This window comes from Quercus robur, chromosome 6 (genome assembly GCF_932294415.1).
Source record: "Quercus robur chromosome 6, dhQueRobu3.1, whole genome shotgun sequence".
NCBI lineage: Eukaryota > Viridiplantae > Streptophyta > Magnoliopsida > Fagales > Fagaceae > Quercus > Quercus robur.
Window position 1 is genome coordinate 34,115,647 of NC_065539.1, and position 21,682 is coordinate 34,137,328.

The 21,682-nt window shown below is 34.2% G+C and overlaps 2 protein-coding genes and 1 non-coding gene across 3 annotated transcripts; 1 reads left to right on the forward strand and 2 right to left on the reverse strand.

Moving 5' to 3' along the window:
- Positions 1 to 1,002: 1,002 nt before the first annotated feature.
- On the reverse strand, positions 1,003 to 2,000 carry LOC126690123 (uncharacterized). Its single transcript, XM_050385255.1, has 2 exons — positions 1,995 to 2,000; positions 1,003 to 1,938 (listed from the first exon to the last, which is right to left on the reverse strand). The coding sequence occupies exons 1-2, from the start codon at positions 1,998 to 2,000 to the stop codon at positions 1,003 to 1,005; spliced, it is 942 nt and encodes a 313-aa protein (XP_050241212.1).
- An 8,696-nt stretch (positions 2,001 to 10,696) lies between these two features.
- Positions 10,697 to 10,778, reverse strand: TRNAS-AGA (transfer RNA serine (anticodon AGA)). Its single transcript has one exon. It is a non-coding gene; the product is annotated as a tRNA-Ser (tRNA).
- A 25-nt stretch (positions 10,779 to 10,803) lies between these two features.
- LOC126688531 (glutamyl-tRNA(Gln) amidotransferase subunit B, chloroplastic/mitochondrial) lies at positions 10,804 to 21,061 on the forward strand. Its single transcript, XM_050383253.1, has 10 exons — positions 10,804 to 10,944; positions 11,404 to 12,073; positions 12,398 to 12,610; positions 13,954 to 14,094; positions 14,210 to 14,413; positions 15,135 to 15,332; positions 18,367 to 18,435; positions 20,027 to 20,143; positions 20,258 to 20,349; positions 20,435 to 21,061. The coding sequence occupies exons 2-9, from the start codon at positions 11,447 to 11,449 to the stop codon at positions 20,336 to 20,338; spliced, it is 1,650 nt and encodes a 549-aa protein (XP_050239210.1). The 5' UTR covers positions 10,804 to 10,944; positions 11,404 to 11,446; the 3' UTR covers positions 20,339 to 20,349; positions 20,435 to 21,061.
- The last annotated feature ends 621 nt before the right edge of the window (positions 21,062 to 21,682 follow it).

The following is a 21,682-nucleotide window of genomic DNA, read 5'->3' on the forward strand; positions in this document are numbered from 1 at the left end:
AGACATACGTTGTTTCATTGGAGCAAAATTTTCGTTTATGTGCATCAATTTTATGAACAATCAACATCTCCCCTGCATATGCAATGGTGACTCCAGGACAAGCAATCGTTCATCCACTGATCCCCCATTCGATTGCGTAGTTCATTATTTATATATTTCATTACTGAAAAACTTCTTTCTACTGTTGTAGTAGCAATTGGAAGGGTCAAAGCTAACTTTACAAGCAAATAGACTAATGGATAAGTTTCATGCTTCCTTGTACTCACTAACTTTTCAGCAAGTTTACTAACTCCTTGAAGCTCTAAAAAGAAGTCATTGCTGCGCATATCAAAAATGTAATTCTGCAGTTGAGAGTCAAGTGCCAAAATATCTGTCCCAAGAAAATCAGAGGGATAGAACTTAGCTAGATGTATCAATTTTTCCTTATCGAAAGCCATAAATGAATTACTTGGATTCAAGCAAGCCATACAAAGTAGCAAATCGGTATTCGCTCCAGAAAAACGATTGTTAAGCTCTTGAAGTTGCATATCTATGACTGTGTAAAATAACTCAACACGATAATGATGTAAATTTGTATTTTGTTGAGTGTTGTGTCGCGGCCTCCTACTAACTACAAATATTTCATCCATATTCAAGATAGAAATATCATGTGTAGTACAAAATGAAGACACTTCAGTCAATAAAGATTTCCATTCATCATCTCTCCTCACTTGCAATCGTTGCTTAGACACTTTAACAAGATCCATATCATTTACTATATCCTGATTTTTTTTTTTTTTTTTTTTGCAATGCTATTGACAACTCATTTGTGATCTCTAAAATGTTTTTCATCAAGTGTAGAGCAAAGACAAATTCAAAAGATAGAATTGACCTTATAATAGATTGAGCTTCAACTTTTTGGTCAAAGAGGCCATTTTCTTCAATAATCTCAAACACATCAACAACAACAGAGAGTTGAGAATAGTCCCATAATATGATCCCCAAAATGTATCACCAAGGCGTTTAAGATTTGTCTCTTGATTCAAAACCTTGCCCACTTCTACGTACACCATTCTCTAAATCTTCTTTAATTTTGGCAAATTGTGCATCTCGAAGAGCATCTCGTCTCTTACAAGAGCTTCCAACAACAGTTACTAAATTACTAACCACATAAAAAAATTTAGCAATGTTAATATGATTTTTAGCAATGGCAACAAGTGTCAATTGAAGTTGATGAGCAAAACAATAGACATAAAATGCTGACTTATTCTCTTTCAAAATTAAAATTTTGAAACCATTGATATCACCTTGCATATTACTAGCCCCATCATAACCTTGCCCACATAGGTTTGATAAACTCAAATTATGTTCACAAAATAAACATTCAATAGCATATTTGAGTGACAAAGCGGTGGTACTTGTTACATGTACAACACCAAGGAACCGCTCTATAATAATTCCTTTTTTGTTCACATAACGAAGAACGAGGCTCATTTGTTCTTTCACTGAGATATCACGTGACTCATCAACTAATATTGAAAAGAACTCATTGTCAAGATCCTTGATGATGACTTTGGATGTTTCACGTGCAATTGCATTCACAATGTCTTTTTGAATATCAGAGTGGGTAAGCTTGCAATTTTTTGAAGCGCTCTGCAACACTTCAGTGATAGATTCATTGCGATCCCCCAAAAATTGTTGAAGTTCAAGGAAATTTCCTTTATCACTTGAACCTTGAGATTCATTGTGACCACGAAAAGTTAATTCCTGGCATAAAAGGAATCTTATGCAATCAACGATTGCATTTAATTGAACCCAATATTCAAATTTATCTTTATTTGATTGCTTAACCAAAACACTTTGAATGTGTTGCTTTTCCTTTAGTAGATCTTCACTCTTTTTGACAGCTTGGTTATGAGCACTATTAACTCCTCCAACATGGGAATCTAACTTCGCAAACTGATTTCAAAATTTGAATCCCTTCATTACAAAAGTCTCACCTCCTCCTTGCTTACCAACATTTTACCCAAATAGGTAGCAATAAAAACAAAATGCCGCATCCTTGTCTATACTATATTCCAACCACTTTCTATTTACATACCATTTGGATCTAGCTCGACGGGGCTTTCCAGAAAAATATGAAACATGGTAATCATGAACAAGTTGACAAGGGCCTTTTGTTAAATAATATATTCTTATTTCTTCATGATTATTAGGATGATAAGATTATATCTTTTGTTGTAGCTCAGGATCTGAAGGAAGATTTTATAAGTTAAAGTCAACACAAATTCACTTAGAAGATGAAGATGAATCTTGCACAAGAAATGAATCTTGCACATGAGATGAATCTTGTATAGGAAATGAATCTTGGGTACGTGGTTTCTTATAAAATATTTGTCCATAATTCTAGCAAAAGAATAAACAATAAACTATAAGTTCATTTGAAATATTAATAAAATTATTAATTATTGTTGTTTAGTTGTCTCATTAATTTGTCTGTCTTTTATAAACTATAATTTGTTATATTGTTGTTTCATTAATTATAAAATTATTAATTGTTATTTATCCTAACATAATTTAATTTATTTGTCTTTTGTAATGTATTGGTTAATTATAATGTATTGGTTAATTTAATGTATTGGTTAATTATTAATTGTCTTTTATAATTGTTAATTTATTTAGCCTAACACTAAAAGAGTCAGGCATTACACATCCTATGTGCAGCACAATAATTAAAGCAGTGTAATGTGCTGCACATTACACTGCTTTAATTATTGTTTACCCAGCCCCATGAGCCCATCTACCCCCTCCCCACTGCACATTACACTGCTTTAATTATTGTTTACCCAGCCCCATGAGCCCATCTACCCCCTCCCCACTCAACAGACAAGCACAAGCCTCATGCTTGATGCCCTAATCACAATAGTCAGGTGCCAATCAGAAAATTTCACAATCACAAATCATAATACACTTATACACATTACACTAAAAGACAATCAATATCTCACCAATACCAACACCAACACCAACACACATTGACCAACACCAACGGATAAGAATAAGATAAAGCCAAATTTAAAAAGTCAAAAAACAGGCAAACAGCTAAATATTAATAAAGCTAAAGAGTAAAGGCCAGCCAATTACAGACTAGTTCAAAAGAGAGAGAGAGTTAGAGAATAAAGACACTCTCAATGGCATTTTTCATTTCATAGTTTTCATTTCAGATTCAGATAAAGAGAGAGAGAGAGAGAGAGAGAGAGAGAGACTAAGAGAGATAGAGAGTCAGAGAGAAAAAGAGAGACAGAAATACCTTGAGGGAGGGAGCACCGAGCACCGGAGCAAAGCGATCTGCGATCTGTGATCTACAATCTACGATCTGCAATAAGGGGCAAGCGACGAGCGACGAGCGACAACGAGGACGAACGAGCTACAGCGACGATGAGCGAGCTGCGAGCGACGTGACCGTGGGTTTGGTTTGCTCTGTATTGGGTTTGGTTTTGGTTTGCTCTATATTGGGTTTTTTTTTTTTTTTTTTTTTTTTTTTTTTTTTTTTGATAAACACCTCTTTATTGGAGTTTGTTTTGCTTTTGCTCTGTATAGACTGTATTGGGGTTTGGTTTTCTCTGCCAGCGACGTGATCGTGGGTTTGATTTTTGATTTTCTGTGTTGGCTTTTTTTTTTTGGAGAATCCGTGGGCTTGCTACCTCTATAATCTGTTGTTGGGCTTGCCATAAGGATACAGTGTCATTAAGACTTAAGCATGAACGAAAGCATTGTTATATGGGTCATCGTAGATTTTTAGAAGCTAATCATAAATGACATAGGACAAAGGAAGCATTTGATAACATGAGGGAAACAAGACAAGCACCAAAGCCATTATCAGGGGATGATGTGATTGAACAGTATAAAACTTTTGAGCAAGTGATTTTTGGATGTGATGCATATAGAAAAGAATATTTATGATAGTATATTGGGAACACTGCTTGAAATAAAAGGGAAGACAAAAGGATGGCCCAAATGTACGTCAAGATCTTAAAATAATAAGAATTAGAAAAGATCTACATCCAGAATGTAAATGTGACAAGTATATTATTCCTTTTGCATGTTACACACTAACAAAAAATGAAAAACAAATGTTGTGCCAGTTTTTAAAAGAAGTGAAGTTGCCTGATGCTTATGCATCAAATATAGGGCGATGTGTAAAGATGAAAGACAACAACATGGTTGGATTGAAAACACATGATTGCCATGTTATATTTCAAGGTTTACTGATTGCCATGTTATATTTCAAGGTTTACTTCCGCTTGTAATACATGGTTTATTACCAAAGAAAGTTTGTGAACTTTTAATTTCTTTAAGTCATTTCTTTGTGGAAATATGTTCAAAAGAATTGACTGTTGAAGCATTGGACCAAATAGATCATCAAAATGCAGAAACCCTTTGTAGATTGGAAAAAGTATTTCCACCTTCATCTTTGATGTTAGGATGCACTTACTGATTCACCTTGCATATGAAGCTAAGGTAGCAGGTTCTGTGCAATATAGGTGGATGTATCCAATTGAGAGATATTTATGCACGTTAAAAGGGTATGTGCGTAACAGAGTTCATCCAGAATGAACAATTGTTGAAGGGTATATTTCAGAGGAATGTATGACATTTTGCTCCTGGTATTTTAATGATATGGATACAAAACTTAATCAACTAGAAAAGAATGTTGACACTTGTTTAACTGAAGCAACATCTGATTTGAGTGTATTTACATTGGTATAACCATGACAGATAAAACTACATGTTTGAAGCTCTTTGTAATTCAAAGCTCCAAATGGCACATCATTACATTTTAACCAATTGTGAAAAAGTTTCTCTATGGGTTGAGAAAGTCATTTTATATTCATAAGAAGCACAATTCTTTAAATTCGTATTTGCTGATAATTTTATTATTAATATTGCCTTTACATGTATGTAGCGAACATATTAGGGAGCTTACATCAATTAACCCTCAAAATGTAGAACAAAGACATAAAGAATAATTTTCAAAGTGGTTTAAGTCTCAAGTAAATGGATTAATTTTATACTAACTTTCATGTGTCCATTTCAAACATTTGCAATTAACTGATTGTGATAGTAATTGTGTAAATGTAGATTGAACAACTTTACGACAATCAAGATGAACGGATAAATGACCAAATATTATCGTTAGCTTGAGGGTTAGATTCTTGTGCACGAGTTTATTCTTGATACATTATTAATGGTTTCTTATTTTGAACAAAAGAAAGTGAGCAGATGTTAAAAACCAAAAATAATAGTGTGGTTGTGAAAGGTGAAGAAAGTACAAGGTATATAGATTGATTTGGAGTCATTAAGAAGATTATTGCTTTAGAGTATTTGGGAAGTAAGGAAGTTATTCTGTTTAAATGTGATTGATTTGAGGTGCCACCTCAAGGTAGAAACTAAAGTAGAGGGTGTAAGAAGAATAAGTATGGATTTATTGATGTTGACATGACATGTCTTCCCTACAAAGATGACCTCTTCATTTTAGGATATCAAGTAGAACAAGTTGTTATTCAAAGAATGTTAAAAATTCAAATTGGTATGTAGTGGTAAAGTTGAGGCCAAGAAACCTCTTTGTTATGCCAAATAGGGTGCAAGAAGTAGATGGTGAGAATAAAAAATTCTAATTATGAGCCTTACGAATTGAATGAAGTTCTAAGAAGTCAACATGATATAGGTGGTAGCGAAGAAGGTTCCGAAGACATGACTAGCTGGTGTAGAAGTATTCCTTACTTTATAAAATTTTGTTCATTGTTAAGCAAAAATATTCCTTTACCTTTAAAATCCTTGATTCATCCTACATTTTATTGACATTACTTTATAAAAACCATAAATTCAAGCAAAAGTAAAAATTCCACAAAATCCCAACCTTCAGACTCCATAATTTGTCAAAGATATGAAAGTAGCAAACACCCATAAAGTAAAGTAAAAAAAAAAAAAAAAAAAAAATCTAAAACTTAAAATTTTTTTTTCTCCCAGTTTGGTGGCTACAAAAATTGACAAAAGAAAAGGAAAGAAAATTCTTAATTTCCTTTTCTCAATCTGGGCTTTGAAATAAAAATCAACTCAGTTGAGACATATACTTGTATTAGGCTACTTCATTCTACTTCACTTCTCAAAATCTAAAGCTAATTTTTTTTTTCAATCTAAGTCCTCTCTAGAAACAAACAAAAAAAAATTTAAATTTAAATTTAAAGAGAAGCAAAAGATTATACCTGTAAGTCAAAGAAATTCCTCAAACCAACCAGAATGAGAGATTGAAATTCCTTAAAGAAAACCCAGTAAAAGAGAATGAACTTCTCCTTCACTGCTCCTCAAATCACAATCTTCAACGATCTCTCATCTTTGCCTCCTTCAAATCTCACTTTTTGGCCTCTCTAAAAAAACTTTTTTTTTTTTTTGGGTGATAGTTTCTGGTTGTTTGCGTGAGAGAAACCAAATTCAAGCCAGTAGAGATAAACTTCATACTTTAACGGTATCATGGATGGAGATAAAGAGGGAACTGAGAGGGTGAGAGAAAAACAGAATAGAGATGAGAAAAAAAAATGGGAAAATGATTCAACTTTCCCACTACTCAATTTTTTTCTCAAAAAAAAAAAACTTTCCCGCTACCCAATATCCTGTCCTGCAAAATATTGCAACAATATCCGGCTCTACACTATAAGCAATTGATGTGGTTGCCTAAGGCCTCAAGTAGAAAAAAGATCCAAAAATTTAATTTAATTAAGCCCAAGCATTAGCCAATAAATAAAATAATTTTTTATCAAATAAAAAAAATAAGAAAAAAAGACAGAGAAATGCTACGTTCACAATATTTTTCACAACAAATCCTAAGTCGCAATTTGTTATTGATGGCAAAAAAACAATTACAATGGTGGGTTCAAATTACAACTAGTAGCAACTTAACATCTAAAATTTGTTGTGAAAAATATTGTGAATGCACTTCTAAAAAAAAATGCAATACACAAAAAAATTCACAACATTTTTTACGATAGTTAAATTGACAAACTTTTACTAGTTCTCACCTAGTTCCACCACTAACATCACTCTTTTACTTATTACTACCAATTTACCACATCAACAGGTGTGAAAAGTTTTGCCAATTTTTTTGTGTCTATAGACTTTCTAAAACAAAATTCTACGTGGTTCATCTTAATTAATCATAATTTTGCATCTAAAACAAGATAATAGAGTTTATATAATATTTAATTTTTTTAAAGTCATATTTAAATATAGGCGAAAACACGCTTTTGGTCCCTATATTTTGGGCCAATTCCCGTTTTAGTCCCTACTTTTTTGGAGCGCCTATGTTGGTCTTTGGAAATCGAAAATTATTACCATTTTAGTCTCTACCATCATCTCAGTAATGAGAATGGTTTATGTGGCAGAAGAAATGCACTGTTGGCAAGTTAGATGCTGATGTGGCTAATAAATTTTTTTTTAAAATATTTGGCATTTAAATTGCCACATCAACATCTGATTTGGAAAAAAATAATTTAAACACGTTAATTTTTAATAATTCTAAAAAAAAACATAATTAAAAATTAAAACAAATATAAATTTAGATTTGGGAACATATTAAACATAAACACATAGAAGCACATACCCAGAAAAAATCTCAGTTCTTTGTTCAACTTGAACCCAAACACAAAATACAATGCCTCATCCAACCTCAAAAACTAAAACCCAAATTAGAAGTTATCTCAAAACCCACCCAAAACACAATCGAATGCTTCATAAACACATTAGCCACTCAAAGTTTATCACCAACAATCAGATATATCAATCAAGAAATAAAGACCCAGATCGAATATTAGCAACCAGCAACTGATGGGGTGTGGCCAGGGTTTTGGCCATGGAGAGAGAGAGAGAGAGAGAGAGAGAGAGAGAGAGAGAGAGAGAGAGAGAGAGAGAGAGAGAGAGAGAGAGAGAGAGAGAGAGAGAGAGAGAGAGAGAGAGAGAGAGAGAAATATGATAAGATAGGGTTCAATTGATGGGGTGTGGCCATGGGTTGTTAGCCATGAGTTTCGGCCATGGGATTCGACCATGAGATAGAGAAAGTTCACATCATCGATTTTTTGACCATGGGTCCATGGGGAAGAATGATTTTCGACATGGATTTGTGGGGACTATGGGTTTTTGGCCTAGGTCTATGGGGAAGATGGGTTTTTGGCCATGGGTCTTAGGGAAGAAGAATAAAAAAAAGTATGGAGATTTTGGGTGTGGCATGTTGTGGGTCTTTGGAGATTTTGGAATTTGATAATTTTGCTTGAGTTTGAGAAAATAAGGGTTTTGGGATTTATTATTTTGTATTTAAGCTGATTTTTCTGGGCTTTTTTGTGTTTGTTTTCTAAGAAAATTTATAGGTTTATGGGTTTGTTGGAAATTGGTTTGTTTACTAGGTTTATGGGTTTGATATGCTAGAGAATTCAATGTTAATTGTGTTAGATTTAGGGGAAGAACATGAAGAATTTGGTGTTGGATATGTCTTGATTTAGGGATGTTCTTCCAAAAAAAATAATGAAAAGCAACAAAAAAATTATTATTTAATTTGATTAGATTGAAGGTTTGTTTTTTAATTTATTATTTTATTAGCCACACTAGCATTTAACTTGCCAACAGTGCACTTCATCTACCATGTAGAAAATTTCCATTACTGAGATGACAGTAGGAACTACAATAGTAACGATTTTTGATTTTCAAGGACCAACATAGGCGCTCCAAAAAAGTAGAGACCAAAATGAGAATTAGCTCAAAATGTAGGAACCAAAAATGTATTTTCGCCTTAAATATATAAAATGCCTCAATTTCAATTTTTGCCTTAAGCCCCCAAATGCATCAAGCCGCACCTAACCTCTATTACAACAATTTCATTTGATGTGAAATAAGGTTTTACCTATTGCAACAATATATTTCAACATAAAATAAGGTTTAGCTATTGCAACAACATATTTAGATATAACAAGGTAATTCTTTTTTTTTTTTTGACAAGATGTAACAAGGTAATTCTTGCAACAATCTTAAATTGATGTAATACATTTAAATTACTATTACCAAAAAAAAAAAAAAAAAAATCAGAGACGCAATAGTATATATATTATCCCAATTAATTTTTTTTTGTTACAATAGTACTTATTGTAACAAGTCTTTTTTCACCAATTACAAAAATATATTTTGATGTGAAATAAGTGGTTACTTATAGCAACAATATATTTCAACATAAAATAAGGTTTAGCTATTACAATAACACATTTAGATATAACAAGGTAATTCTTGCAACAATCTTAAATTGATATAATAAATTTAAGTTACTATTACAACAAAAAACAACCCACAGATGTAATAGTATATATTACCCCAATTATTTTTGTTATTGCAATAGTACTTGCAGTCCTTTTTCTTGTAGTGTAATATACTAGTTTTCTTCCATTTCTTATATGCTTGTAGTGTAATATACTAGTTTTCATGGTAAGAGAACCAATAATGCAAATGCAATACAATTTCTCTTCCATAAAGCTAAGAGTCTAGTAATTTAATTAACTTTTTTTTGTTGTTTTTAAGGGAAACACGTCATGTTTAAATTCCCTGCTCCAACTATCGAATTAAAAAAAAAAAATCTCTCTTCCATAAAAGTATCCTCTCTCCTAACGATTTATTTTTATTTATTTTTTTTTTTTTTTGGGTTGAGAAACAATGTTCTAACAATTGAAAAGTTTTTTTTTTTGGGTGAAAACAATTGAAAAGTTAATTCCATGGTTTTTAAAAAATATAATATAATAAAAAGCGGAAAGGGAAGATAAAATTATCCTCTCTCTCTCTCGGTTAAAAAAGTGTCCTCCCTTGTTCTATAATTATTTCTCTCTGCCTATCCATACCTGGTGTCAAACAAATTCACAAGTTGACTTTACATTTGATTATTTACCGAGGAATACCATATTTGCCTTCACTTTGTAGTCCATTTGGCTAAACCGGAACTCCCTGATCTTTAACAACCAATTCAATACCCTCTTCATCAACATCCTAATACTCATTTATCCTTATCACATGGACGCCAGCTAGTAACCCTTTTATTACCATAAACACGGATGGCAGCTCGAAAGGAATTCCAGGACAATTAGCTTGAGATTCTGATGGCAACTGGCTTTCGGCCTTCTCTCTACATTTAGGTAACACCAATAATACTGTGGCCGAACTTTGGGCCATCCGTGAGGGCCTGATGCTAGCTTGGAATCATGGATACCAACATGTCTCCCTTCAAACAGACTCCTTACTTGCTACTAAAATTCTGGATTGCAGGTGGCTCATGTCCAAGCCATGGGCGGTCCGCATTGAACACGTGTGGAGAGAAGCCAACAGTTGTGCAGACCTGTTGCTATCATGTTTAGTTATGTGTGTTTGTAGTTCTAGTGTTGGTGTCTTCTAATTTTCTGTTTGTAGTCCAAGTCTTGGTGTTTTGTAAGTCTGTTTGTGTAAGTTTCTGCTGTCTTGATGAGCAGTGAAAACTCTGTTCTGTTATTTATTTCAGTTCAATAAAGCAAGTTTCTGCTGTCTTGATGAGCAGTGAAAACTCTGTTCTGTCGTCTATTTTAGTTCAATAAAGCCTTCGTTTATGCAACCAAAAAAAAAAAAAAAAAAATTGTTGAGAAACCTTGTTCTAGTAAAAAAACGTGGGCGGCAGGATTCGAACCTGCGCGGGCAAAGCCCACATGATTTCTAGTCATGCCCGATAACCACTCCGGCACGCCCACTTACTTGTTGAAAAGTGTCATACCATTATATCTTATAATTTAGTTTGAGCTACATACGATCGTTAAGTTACCGAACCGGGTTTCATTGTCTTTGAAATGGATGAGTGTTACTATGGTAGGTTGTGAAGCAATTCGGGTCTATCTTTGCTGCTAGAGGCCAGAGCAGGTCAGAAATGGTTTCCATCGATCATTATCCTGTTCTTTCCATCCGTTCTTCTTCACATATCTTTTCATTCCTTCTAAATTTTTTGAACTCTGCACTAAGCACTTTGTGTGTAATGTAATTCTACTGTGACATAGCAACTCTTTTTGGCATCTTCTTGACTTATTTTCCAGTGTTTTACATTAAAATCCTTTCTGGGTACCCTTCAAAATCGATTCTTTTTATGTATTTTGAGGAAACTTCACTACCATTTTTGCAAAAACCTGATTCCTTTCATATCCCAGCATTTGTTATTTGTGTGACTTCAACTGATTTTCAAGTTCTGAGCATGAGCATCAAATATTATCTAGATATTCAACAGTTGGAGTCCTTCTAACTGATTTTGGTTCTTAATTTTTAAGTTATTCCCTTTTGAATATCTTTATAGCTTACCAATGCCTTTGTTTTTTTAATGCTATGCAGACACAGCCTTTGTAGTGTTTGATAGATTGATTGAATTAGTGCCATGATGGCTTCTACCATTTTTAGAAGCATTCAAAACCACCCTTTGTTGCTGTACCCAACTGCATTGTTTAGAAGAAAGAATGGCGTTTTTTATTGCACTATGAAAAGCACAGAAGCCCAAACTGCCACTCAAGAAAAGCAAAAGCCCCAAATAAAAAATCCACCTCGTACCCAGACCAAAACAAGCGATAAATTCTCAAAAGATTATGAAGCAGTCATTGGTATAGAAACCCATGTCCAGCTCAACACCCTTACCAAAGCCTTCTGTGGTTGTCCTTACAATTATGGGTCTCCACCAAACACCAGTGTCTGCCCCATTTGCATGGGTTTGCCTGGTGCTTTGCCGGTTTTGAACTCAAAGGTCATTGAATTAGCGGTGAAAGTGGGTCTTGCACTGAATAGCAAGCTGTCTCTAAACTCAAAGTTTGATAGGAAACAGTACTTTTACCCTGACCTTCCAAAAGGCTACCAAATATCTCAGTTTGATGTTCCAATTGCAAGTGGTGGTTACATTGATTTGGATCTTCCTGTGGAATTTGGCGGGGGACATAGGAGGTTTGGCATTACAAGGGTTCACATGGAGGAAGATGCAGGCAAGCTGCTTCATTCAGAAAATGAAAGTTATTCACAGGAAATTACTGCTTCCCCTGTGCTTAAATACTGTACCACTTTTTACTGCATTGAACTGTAGTCTTCTTTGCTTTCAAGAATATATATTGTCGCTTTCACGTTTAATCAGGGTCAAGTGTCAGTCATATGATTTGTGGGTCAAGTTGACTCTATACGCATGCTAATTCTATAATTTATTGCCTTCTTATCTAGTAGTATGAGTTCATATGCATTCAAAATGAAAATTTGTTTGTGACATATCTCTTTCCATAGATTTTGATGACTGCTGAAAATGGCAATTATCATGTATAGTATAGGCTTGTTGATATGGTTGATTTTATTGCAGGTTGATTTAAATAGAGCAGGGGTGCCTTTACTTGAGATTGTTTCTGAACCAGATATGAGAACTGGTATTGAGGCTGCAGAATATGCAGCTGAATTGCAGAGGTTAGTTCGGTATTTGGGAGTGAGTAATGGCAATATGCAAGAAGGTTCACTTCGTTGTGATGTGAATGTCTCAATTCGACCAATTGGGCAAGCACAGTTTGGGACAAAGGTAGTTGACTTCTCACTTCTTACTGTTTTTGTTTTCCTAGCAACTAGAAAAACTGAAACAGTTCAGAAAGTAAACAGTAAAGTGTTCTGATGTGTGAAGGAAGCCTTTTTCTTAATTTATAAATATAATGTAATATATAAATTTATTTCATAGAAAAGTAAAACTCAAATACAAAGGGGATGTATTAGTGCTACTCCTAAATAATTACAAACTCCAGTTCTGAAGATCTAGAAAATCAAATAAAGATGTGGGTTGCGCATTGCCTAAAATAGTCATCCAGTTCTCCAAAGTCCAAAGTTCTCAAAAAAGAGGACTTTAATTGCATGCCAAGGACACTTAGCACCATCAAAAGTCCTATTCTTCTCTCCATACTCATTGCACACAAGGGAACATGCCAAATCTTTTTCACCTGTTATGACCAAACTTACCATGCTAACATACAAGTACTTGATGCCATAAGATAATGAGAGAATACAATGATTTTTTTTTTTTTTTACTATTGATAAGATTTCACATACACCCAGTGGTTTTGAAACCACAACCTCACCCTCCACCCATTATTATAGGAGGAGAAAGTGCCATTTGAGCTGGAGCTCAATGGCTCAAATGGCCCTTGGACCAAATGACATCTTCTTTTCTCCATAATAGGTCACGGGTTAAATCTTGTATGGTTGAATGATTTATATCTACAAAACAAAACAAGAGAAAAAAAAATGATAGAAATTTACATCCCTAATTTAATTGTTACAATAATTGGGGAGGGGGGATTTAGATCCTAGTACTCATAAAAGAGACAAGCTAATGCCATTAAGTTACAAGGCCTTTGGCAATTATTAACTTAGGGTTCTATGATAAGATGTGCTTAAAAATAAGAAAAATCCATTGTGTATAATATACCCTTTCATAAAATCACAAAAATGTAAAAAAAAAAAAATTAAAAAGTCGAAGAATTATACTTGGAGGTTCCTATATTGCTTCGACCTCCTTATCATGATCCTTTTAAATGCATGTAGTTACTGGTAACCAGAAGAACTTTTCTAGCATATAATTTTCTTGTACTACCATGATTAATCTTTGTATTTCATTTTAATTTTGGGGGTAATGAAGATAAATAGATTCATGGATGTATAACAATAACAACAAAAGGCACTAATTCTTTTTCTAATTGGTGTTTTATATTTCTTTTAGTTGGTAAGTTATACACACACTCAATGGGTTTTGAACCCATGACCTTACCCTCTACCCACTCTTATAGGAGAAGTGTCATTTGAGTCAAAGCTCCAATGGATTTGGTGTTAAAAGTTATTGGAAGTTCATGATCTAATTCCCTCTTGTATTGGCAGGTTGAGATAAAAAATTTGAACTCTTTTTCATCAGTTAGCCGGGCCATTGATTTTGAAATTTCAAGGCAGGTGCTTCTTCACAGCCAAGGCCAGGATGATCAAATTACACAGGAAACTCGTCTCTGGGAAGAAGGCGCTCAGGTTATTGTTACATCTTTTATTCTAGTCATGTTGTGGAAACAAATACCAGATATATGGTTCACTTAGTTATTTTGTGTCTACTTTATGCTCCATTAACCTTTGTTATAATGTTTAGAAAACAGTTACAATGAGGAAAAAGGAAGGGCTTGCTGATTATCGATATTTCCCAGAACCAGACCTTCCGGGAGTTATCCTTACTAAAGAATATGTCAATAGTATCTGTGATTCATTGCCAGAACTTCCAGAAGTGAAGCGTCGGAGGTATGAGAAGATGGGCCTGAGCATGCAGGATGTTCTTTTCCTTGCAAATGACGTTAATGTGAGCCCTCCTTATTACTTCAAATGTTTTTGCCGGCTGGGGATTGCTCAGTTGGCATTTAAAAGATTTTGCTTTTCATATTCAGGATTTTGAAGGAAAAGGCCAATCAAATTAAAAAAAGAAGAATTTTCTATGTTTTAATACAATCTCTTATTACTTATCAAAAAATAAAAAAATAAAAAAGAAGAGTAAAAAGTTGACACTGAATTCATATTCAAACTTAGAATTAAAAGAGTCGTAAGAAAAGCTAAATTTTGGGTTAGTCTTTTGATATATGATACAGTAATCCCCAATTTAGAATTGTGCCCCAGGTCCTTACAATCTACATATATTTTATTCAAAATGAATGTAAATAAACACGGAGAGAGCGAGAGAGAGAGAGAGCGAGAGAGAGAGACACACAGAGAGAGAGACAGGGGCGTGTTAGCTCTTAATCCTGGAATACAAAACCCCAATATTTGCTAAGTCATGTATTTCAGTCATATATCACAAGCTTCAGGCATTTTCCACGTGCATCTTGAGTGTTGTTTGAGGGGTGGCCAAGGTCATTTAAGCCTCTAATTCTGCAGGCATATTCCTTAGTCTTACTTCAAGACAAGCCTGAAAGAAATTTCTTACAATCCTTAATAACCTTGTATCTGTTGCTTTATAGTATTGTTTGGGATATATATCATTCTAGAATGATCTGAGATATGGCTCTTTTGCTGAACAAATGTCTTAGGTTGCAGAATTTTTTGATGCAACTATTGCAAAGGGAGCTGATGTGAAGCTGGCTGCCAATTGGATAATGGGTGACATTGCTGCTTACATGAAAAATGAAAAGTTGACCATAAATGAGATAAAGTTAATCCCCCAGGAGCTAGCTGAGTTGATAGCTTCAATAAAAGGTGGGACCATCAGTGGGAAAATTGGGAAAGAGGTAAGAGTTTGCCTCTGGTAATAATGCTTACCACATACAACATTTTCAAATTTCATTTGAACTCTGATGTCCTAGCTGATCATTGTATAACCTAGTGCCTCTAGTTTGTCAGACTGAAAGATTTATATGCTTACTTTTTCAACAATCTCATTGTATAAAAGATTATCTTTTTTTATCTTTTTCCACTCCCCCCCCCCCCCCCTTCTCTCTCTCTCTCTCTCTCTCTCTCTCTCTCTTTAAGTCTTTATAATGTTATTGGAATGTAAGAGCCTCCCTAACTTATAAGCAGGTGAAATATCAAATAAAACTAGCTTATATTAATCTTGTAATAGCATGTGGCATAAGGGTTTAATAAATTGCTAGGCTCCCTAAGGTTGCAAGGTTTTAAGATTTTTTTTTAAAAAAAATTATTATTTATTGGTAACCCATACACACACACTGGATGGGTTTTGAACCACGATCTCATCCTCTATCTTACTCTTACAAGGGGAGGAGGTTCCATTTGAGCTAGAGTTCCTAGTTGATAAGTTTTATAGCTTGTTTGGATGGAGGTGGAGTAGAGGAGAGTAGAGTAGAGAGAGGGAGAGTAAGTTAAATTACCTTATTTTGATGTTTTTTAATTGAGGAGGGGGAGGGATTTTGATGCAGATTGGTTAAGGGAGAAGAAAATATTTTAATATTTTATGTTGTTTTATCATTCCTAGTGGAATTAGGATTTATTTGCTTTTATAAGTTCAATTAAAATCCTTTTCCTAGTCAAATTAGGATTTTAATTGTTTTTCTTTTCTTAGTTAAATTGTTTTTCCTTTCTCAAGTAGAAGTAGGTTTATTATTTCTTTTCCTAAAAGGAGTAGGAGAAATTCTATTCCTATAAATACTCTTTATAGAGAGGTTATTGATGTTATGTGTGTTTTGAATAAAAGCTTGCTAGAGAGGTTTTCTCTATTACTGTGCCTATTAGCCTAGTGTTCTTGTAGAACTTAGGTTTAGTGGAAGAGTTGTAGTATTTGTGTGTTTTAGATTCTGCTTCTACACGCCTACGCTGCATCAGTTGGTATCAGAGCAAGGCTAGGTTCCTACCATGGCACAAAGAGGAGCATGTGGGGGAAGACTTGTTGTCATAGATGACGTGTATGAATGCGATGAGGTTGCACACGATGCGCAATTAGAGGCGTTCTTTCAACGAATAGAGGAGTGGTTTGATGCGCTTTCAAAGCAGCTCGCCGCCTTAGCCGTTGAAAACCAACCTCAAAACTACTATCCAAATCCATGTTATGTGGAGGAGGAGGAGTATTTTGATGTTGAGGACGAAGACTACGATATAAAAAAGGAGGATGAATACATTGAAAGAGTTTGTGTAATAAATTGGGATTCTCCACCAATTTATGATGACTATCCTGAAGATTTTAGTCAAGAAGACAAGATTGAGCTTGATAAAAATAAAGTCATATACATACAAGGTGAGCCCATAACTCACCATTGATGAGACTTTCGACGTTCAAAGACAAAAGGTTATTGATTTTACTGATTACAATCATAGGTTGGTACAATCAGTTTGTTCAGTAGTAGACGAGTTCTCAATTGATGAACAAAGTTTCAATCTATTAAGGCTTGAACTTGAACACATTAGACACTATGATTTCATTGGGGTTGATGAGTTTGTCTCAAATTTCTTTGGTAATACAGTTAACATCAATTTGGAAAGATTAATGGAAAACGTTATTGATCCCTTCTGGGAGGATTTTATTGAACAAGAATTGATAGAGATCAACAAGAGGCGTAAACAAGTGAAATTAAGTAATCTTTGTGGAGTAGGCAATATGAAGTTTATGGATGTGTGCATGGATTCTTTTTTAGTACTTGCTTCATATATCCCACCGTTGCAAAAGAAGTCAAGAATAAAAATCCGTACATCAAAATTTATTATAAGTGAGAAAACATTGACAAGTAGCATACTGATTCGTCTTGTCTTGCACAGAAGAATAGGATGGAGAGGATTATTCGGGGTTCCAATTGATCGTGGAAGATTGCTACAAAGCTCGAGGACGAGTTTTCTCCAACCTCGAGAGAATGATGCAGATTGGTTAAGGGAGAAGAAAATATTTTAATATTTTATGTTGTTTTATCATTCCTAGTGGAATTAGGATTTATTTGCTTTTATAAGTTCAATTAAAATCCTTTTCCTAGTCAAATTAGGATTTTAATTGTTTTTCTTTTCTTAGTTAAATTGTTTTTCCTTTCTCAAGTAGAAGTAGGTTTATTTTTTTTTTTTCCTAAAAGGAGTAGGAGAAATTCTATTCCTATAAATACTCTTTATAGAGAGGTTATTGATGTTATGTGTGTTTTGAATAAAAGTTTGCTAGAGAGATTTTCTCTATTACTGTGCCTATTAGCCTAGTGTTCTTGTAGAACTTAGGTTTAGTGGAAGAGTTGTAGTATTTGTGTGTTTTAGATTCTGCTTCTACACGCCTACGTTGCATCAGATTTGAAGGGGTTCTAACTACTTCTAACTCCTCATTTTTAATTCTCCCAAATTGGAGAGATTTGGAGGAAGAGTGGAGCATAGAAATGTTTGACCAAATGAATTACCAAATTTACCCTTACCATATTAACAAAATTACAAATTATGAAAAGGCTAATTATTCCCCTCTTCTTTACTTAATTTTAAAAACATCCAAACAAGGTGGAGGATAACCACTCCCCTCTACTCTCCTCTCTCTCCAAACTTCCAAACATAGCATTAATATATTGTAGCTGCACCATATGTAGGATAATAAAAGTATTATATGCATTGGGACCCTATGATAGTTTAGCAATGAGAGAGTTCAATTGGCATCTGGGGCATTGGCATTTGCGCAGGCCTAGATTTTGCAAATGTCCTTTGTCGTGCATGGTGCTGTGTTAACTTGTCCAAGTGAATGGAAAAAGGAAGCAAGACCTTATGATAGTTTTTCTGTATTTCTACTCTTCTGTGGACATGTTTTACCATATTGTGTATTTCTAAAATTCTCAACTTATAATTTATAATTTGCAGATACTGTTTGAACTACTGGCCAAAGGTGGAACTGTCAAGGGACTAATAAAAGAAAAGGATTTGGTTCAGGTAAGTTATTTTATTTAGGATCTAGTATAGATATGATTCTTTCAAATGGTAAAATATATGAAATATGAAGCTCTCTATTGTTTGTTTTTTTGACTCTACAAATTTTATTTCCCATACCTTTGCCTTGAAATGCTCAGATGAGATGTCTAAATTTGAAAGACCTATGATTGGTTGCTCAATGTCAAAAGGTACATGGTCTTGGATTGATGTGAGAGTGAGTAAACAGGAAGCAAGAAAAACTAGTTTAGTGAATGTTATACCTAAGGATTTTAATGACAAAAAACTTTTTGAAGTAGAATTTGTCTATTGTATGCTAATTTTAGGTTAGTCATTGAAGAGATCACAAGAAACATTGTATTGACATTTATACTAGCTTCAAATATAGGATTACATTGCCCTGTTCCATTAAAATAAGAGCCAATTCTTAAATTTTGCTTCAGCATGTTATGTGTGAGATTAAACAACCGAGTGGTTAACTAATTTACAGTGTGTTTGGAATTTTTTTTTGAGCAAGAGGAGAGTAGAGTTGAGGGTCCCGGTCAAGGGGGGAGGGAGAGGAGAGGGGAGGAAAAGGTGCGGAATGGTTACCCCTTCCCTTTGTTTGGATATTTTAAAAATTAAGAGGTGCAAAGGGGAGGGGGATGATTGTACAAATTGACAATTATGAACCTCGTTTTCTAATTTTAAAGAAATAGATATAAATTGACATCATAAGGGCAAAATTGATAATTTAAATTTTTTTAATATAAGTGGAACACCTCCCCTCCAAATTCCCCCAAACTGCTCATTTTTTATTCCCCCACCCTCAAACCATTTCCCTCCCCCTTTAAAAAATCCAAACAAGGTTCACTAAACCCTCCCATCCCCTACCTTCTACTCTCCCTCTCCTCTCCTTCCATCCAAACACCCATTTACCTAGATTGCCCTGGATAGTACATTGTTTCAGATGCTGAATCTGCACCTGCAGAATATACAAAATCTTCCAAACCCCTTTTTTTGTTAATATAGTGACAAAGATGTAAATAGGGACGAAAATGTATAAGCATTTTAATTTCTTGGAGATATGGTATGAACCAAGAGAAGCTAAATGGTTGTTTAAGCTTTGGGTATATTTGAACTTCCAGTGTGCTTATTTTGATCTTAACTGATCTGAGCCAAAACTTGAGCTTATTCATGGGTCTAACTGAGGTTGTTCAGTAGGCTAATTTGATAATTACTTTTATTGTAATTCAATATTAATTACAGCACCCCACCCCTTTTTTTTCCAAAAAAAAAAAAAAAAAAAAAAAAGAGGAAAAAGCATCACACTTTTGCATGGGATCCATCAACTGGTGTTCAAGCATACTGCTGTCCAAGCCTTGGCTTGTTTGGCAATCAGCATGATATATGAGAGTCTGTAATATGATAATGAAAAGGCATGACCAAGTTATTCCCTAAATTGGGAGTAATTTCATTAAGTGATATCCTATGAGAGAGATAGTTTACATTGTCAATCAAATGGTTACAATTATTTGTATGCTAATGATGATTATAGTAACATTTGGCTTAGAAGAAATTGGGTAAAGAAGTCTCATGGTTTTGAATATAACAGATAGTAGATCCTATGGAGATTGAGAAAATAGTAGATAAAGTGCTTTCAGAGAACCCAAAGCAGCTGGAGCAATATCGTGGGGGCAAAACTAAGCTACAAGGTTATTTTGCTGGCCAGGTAAAAAATCTGTGGGTTTTAATATGAAACTTGTAATCTATTTCTTCATCCTGGTTAATTTGTTAATAATTTTCCTGTCTACCATGATGATTCTGTATGTTTTGGGATGTGCAGGTAATGAAACTGTCAAAAGGTAAAGCAAATCCAGGGCTTCTAAACAAGATCCTTTTGGAGAAATTAAATGCCCAAAGCTGATGATTTTGTTGGTGGGTATCTCCATATATTTCCTGTTTATTACAAGAAAATGAAAAACACAAGCAACCTTCTTATTCGTGCCATAACGCTTGCCAGGTTCCATCATAGAAACTGGTCTATCCTTGGGTATAGCTAGATGATGCGCTTACTGGAGGCAAATCGGTGTTGTCCCAGTGACATAAGTTTGCTGATGATGTCACCCCATGAGCTTTTCTGATGAATTATATATCCGTGCCTACTGATGGTAGAAGAATATTGTAACTCTGACTGACATGTTTGATCTCTACTTCTGAACTCATAATACTTCATAGCAGCTTGCAGTTTACTTCTGAAATCATAATACTTTGCAGCGAATTGCAGTTATACCTGTTCTGCAAGAAACATGGAATAGAATTGTGTGGAAGAGGCTGGTGGTGTTACTTGCTCGTCACTTATATATTCTTCTGTCACTTGAGCGGCTTTCCAAAGTGGGATAGATTAATAGTGAGTTGTAAGCTCATTTTGTTTTAGTATTTACATATAAATCTTGTAGGAAGTCAAGCACTATACTCTAGACTTCCATTTCTTTCTCTTGATGATTATAATTTGGTGGAAAGGGTTAGTATGTTATTGTTACTCTGCCCATTCCAATCTTTCCAAATACCTTCTTGTTTCTTTCAGTTTCATTTTGAATATATTTGGTTGGCTGTGGCCTAGTAAATATTAATTGATGCTTATTGATAATCTTGCCAGGTTTTTAGTTTGCTCGTTGGTCACTGAGATTTTCCTTAGCTTGTTCGTCCAATACATTTCAGATTATCATTAGTCCCTTAAAAAAATATTGGAACTATAAGATTCAGTTGTTTAAAAATTTGACTCAAGAAAAAAAGGATACATAATAATATGATAACATTAATTAGTGAAAGAAAAGAAAAGAGAACTTTTTTCAGTTAATGCCATATTGCATGTTAGATATTTTAGTCCTTTATAATGACTTTATCATGATGCAATGGATACTAATTATAAGAATAGCTTGAAGGGATCACGACACTGAGGGTTGTTTAGGTCTTATGACGGGCATGTTAATATGCTGTTTATCCTTACCATGTATAGCTGGGATTTGGATGCTTTGCAATACCCAGGGCATTGTATGGGCTGCAATTACCCTCATTCCTCTAACAAACAATTTTTACTTCACATTTTTTAAAACTTTTTAATTTTTTTTTTCATTGAGATTGGAAGTTGTTGTTGTTGTTGTTGTTTTTGTTTTTTATTTATTTATTTTTTTTAAAACTCTCAATCTCAGCCATTAAGGGGTAATATTTTAAGTATTGCACTTGATTGTATAACTCATCCGATATTGAG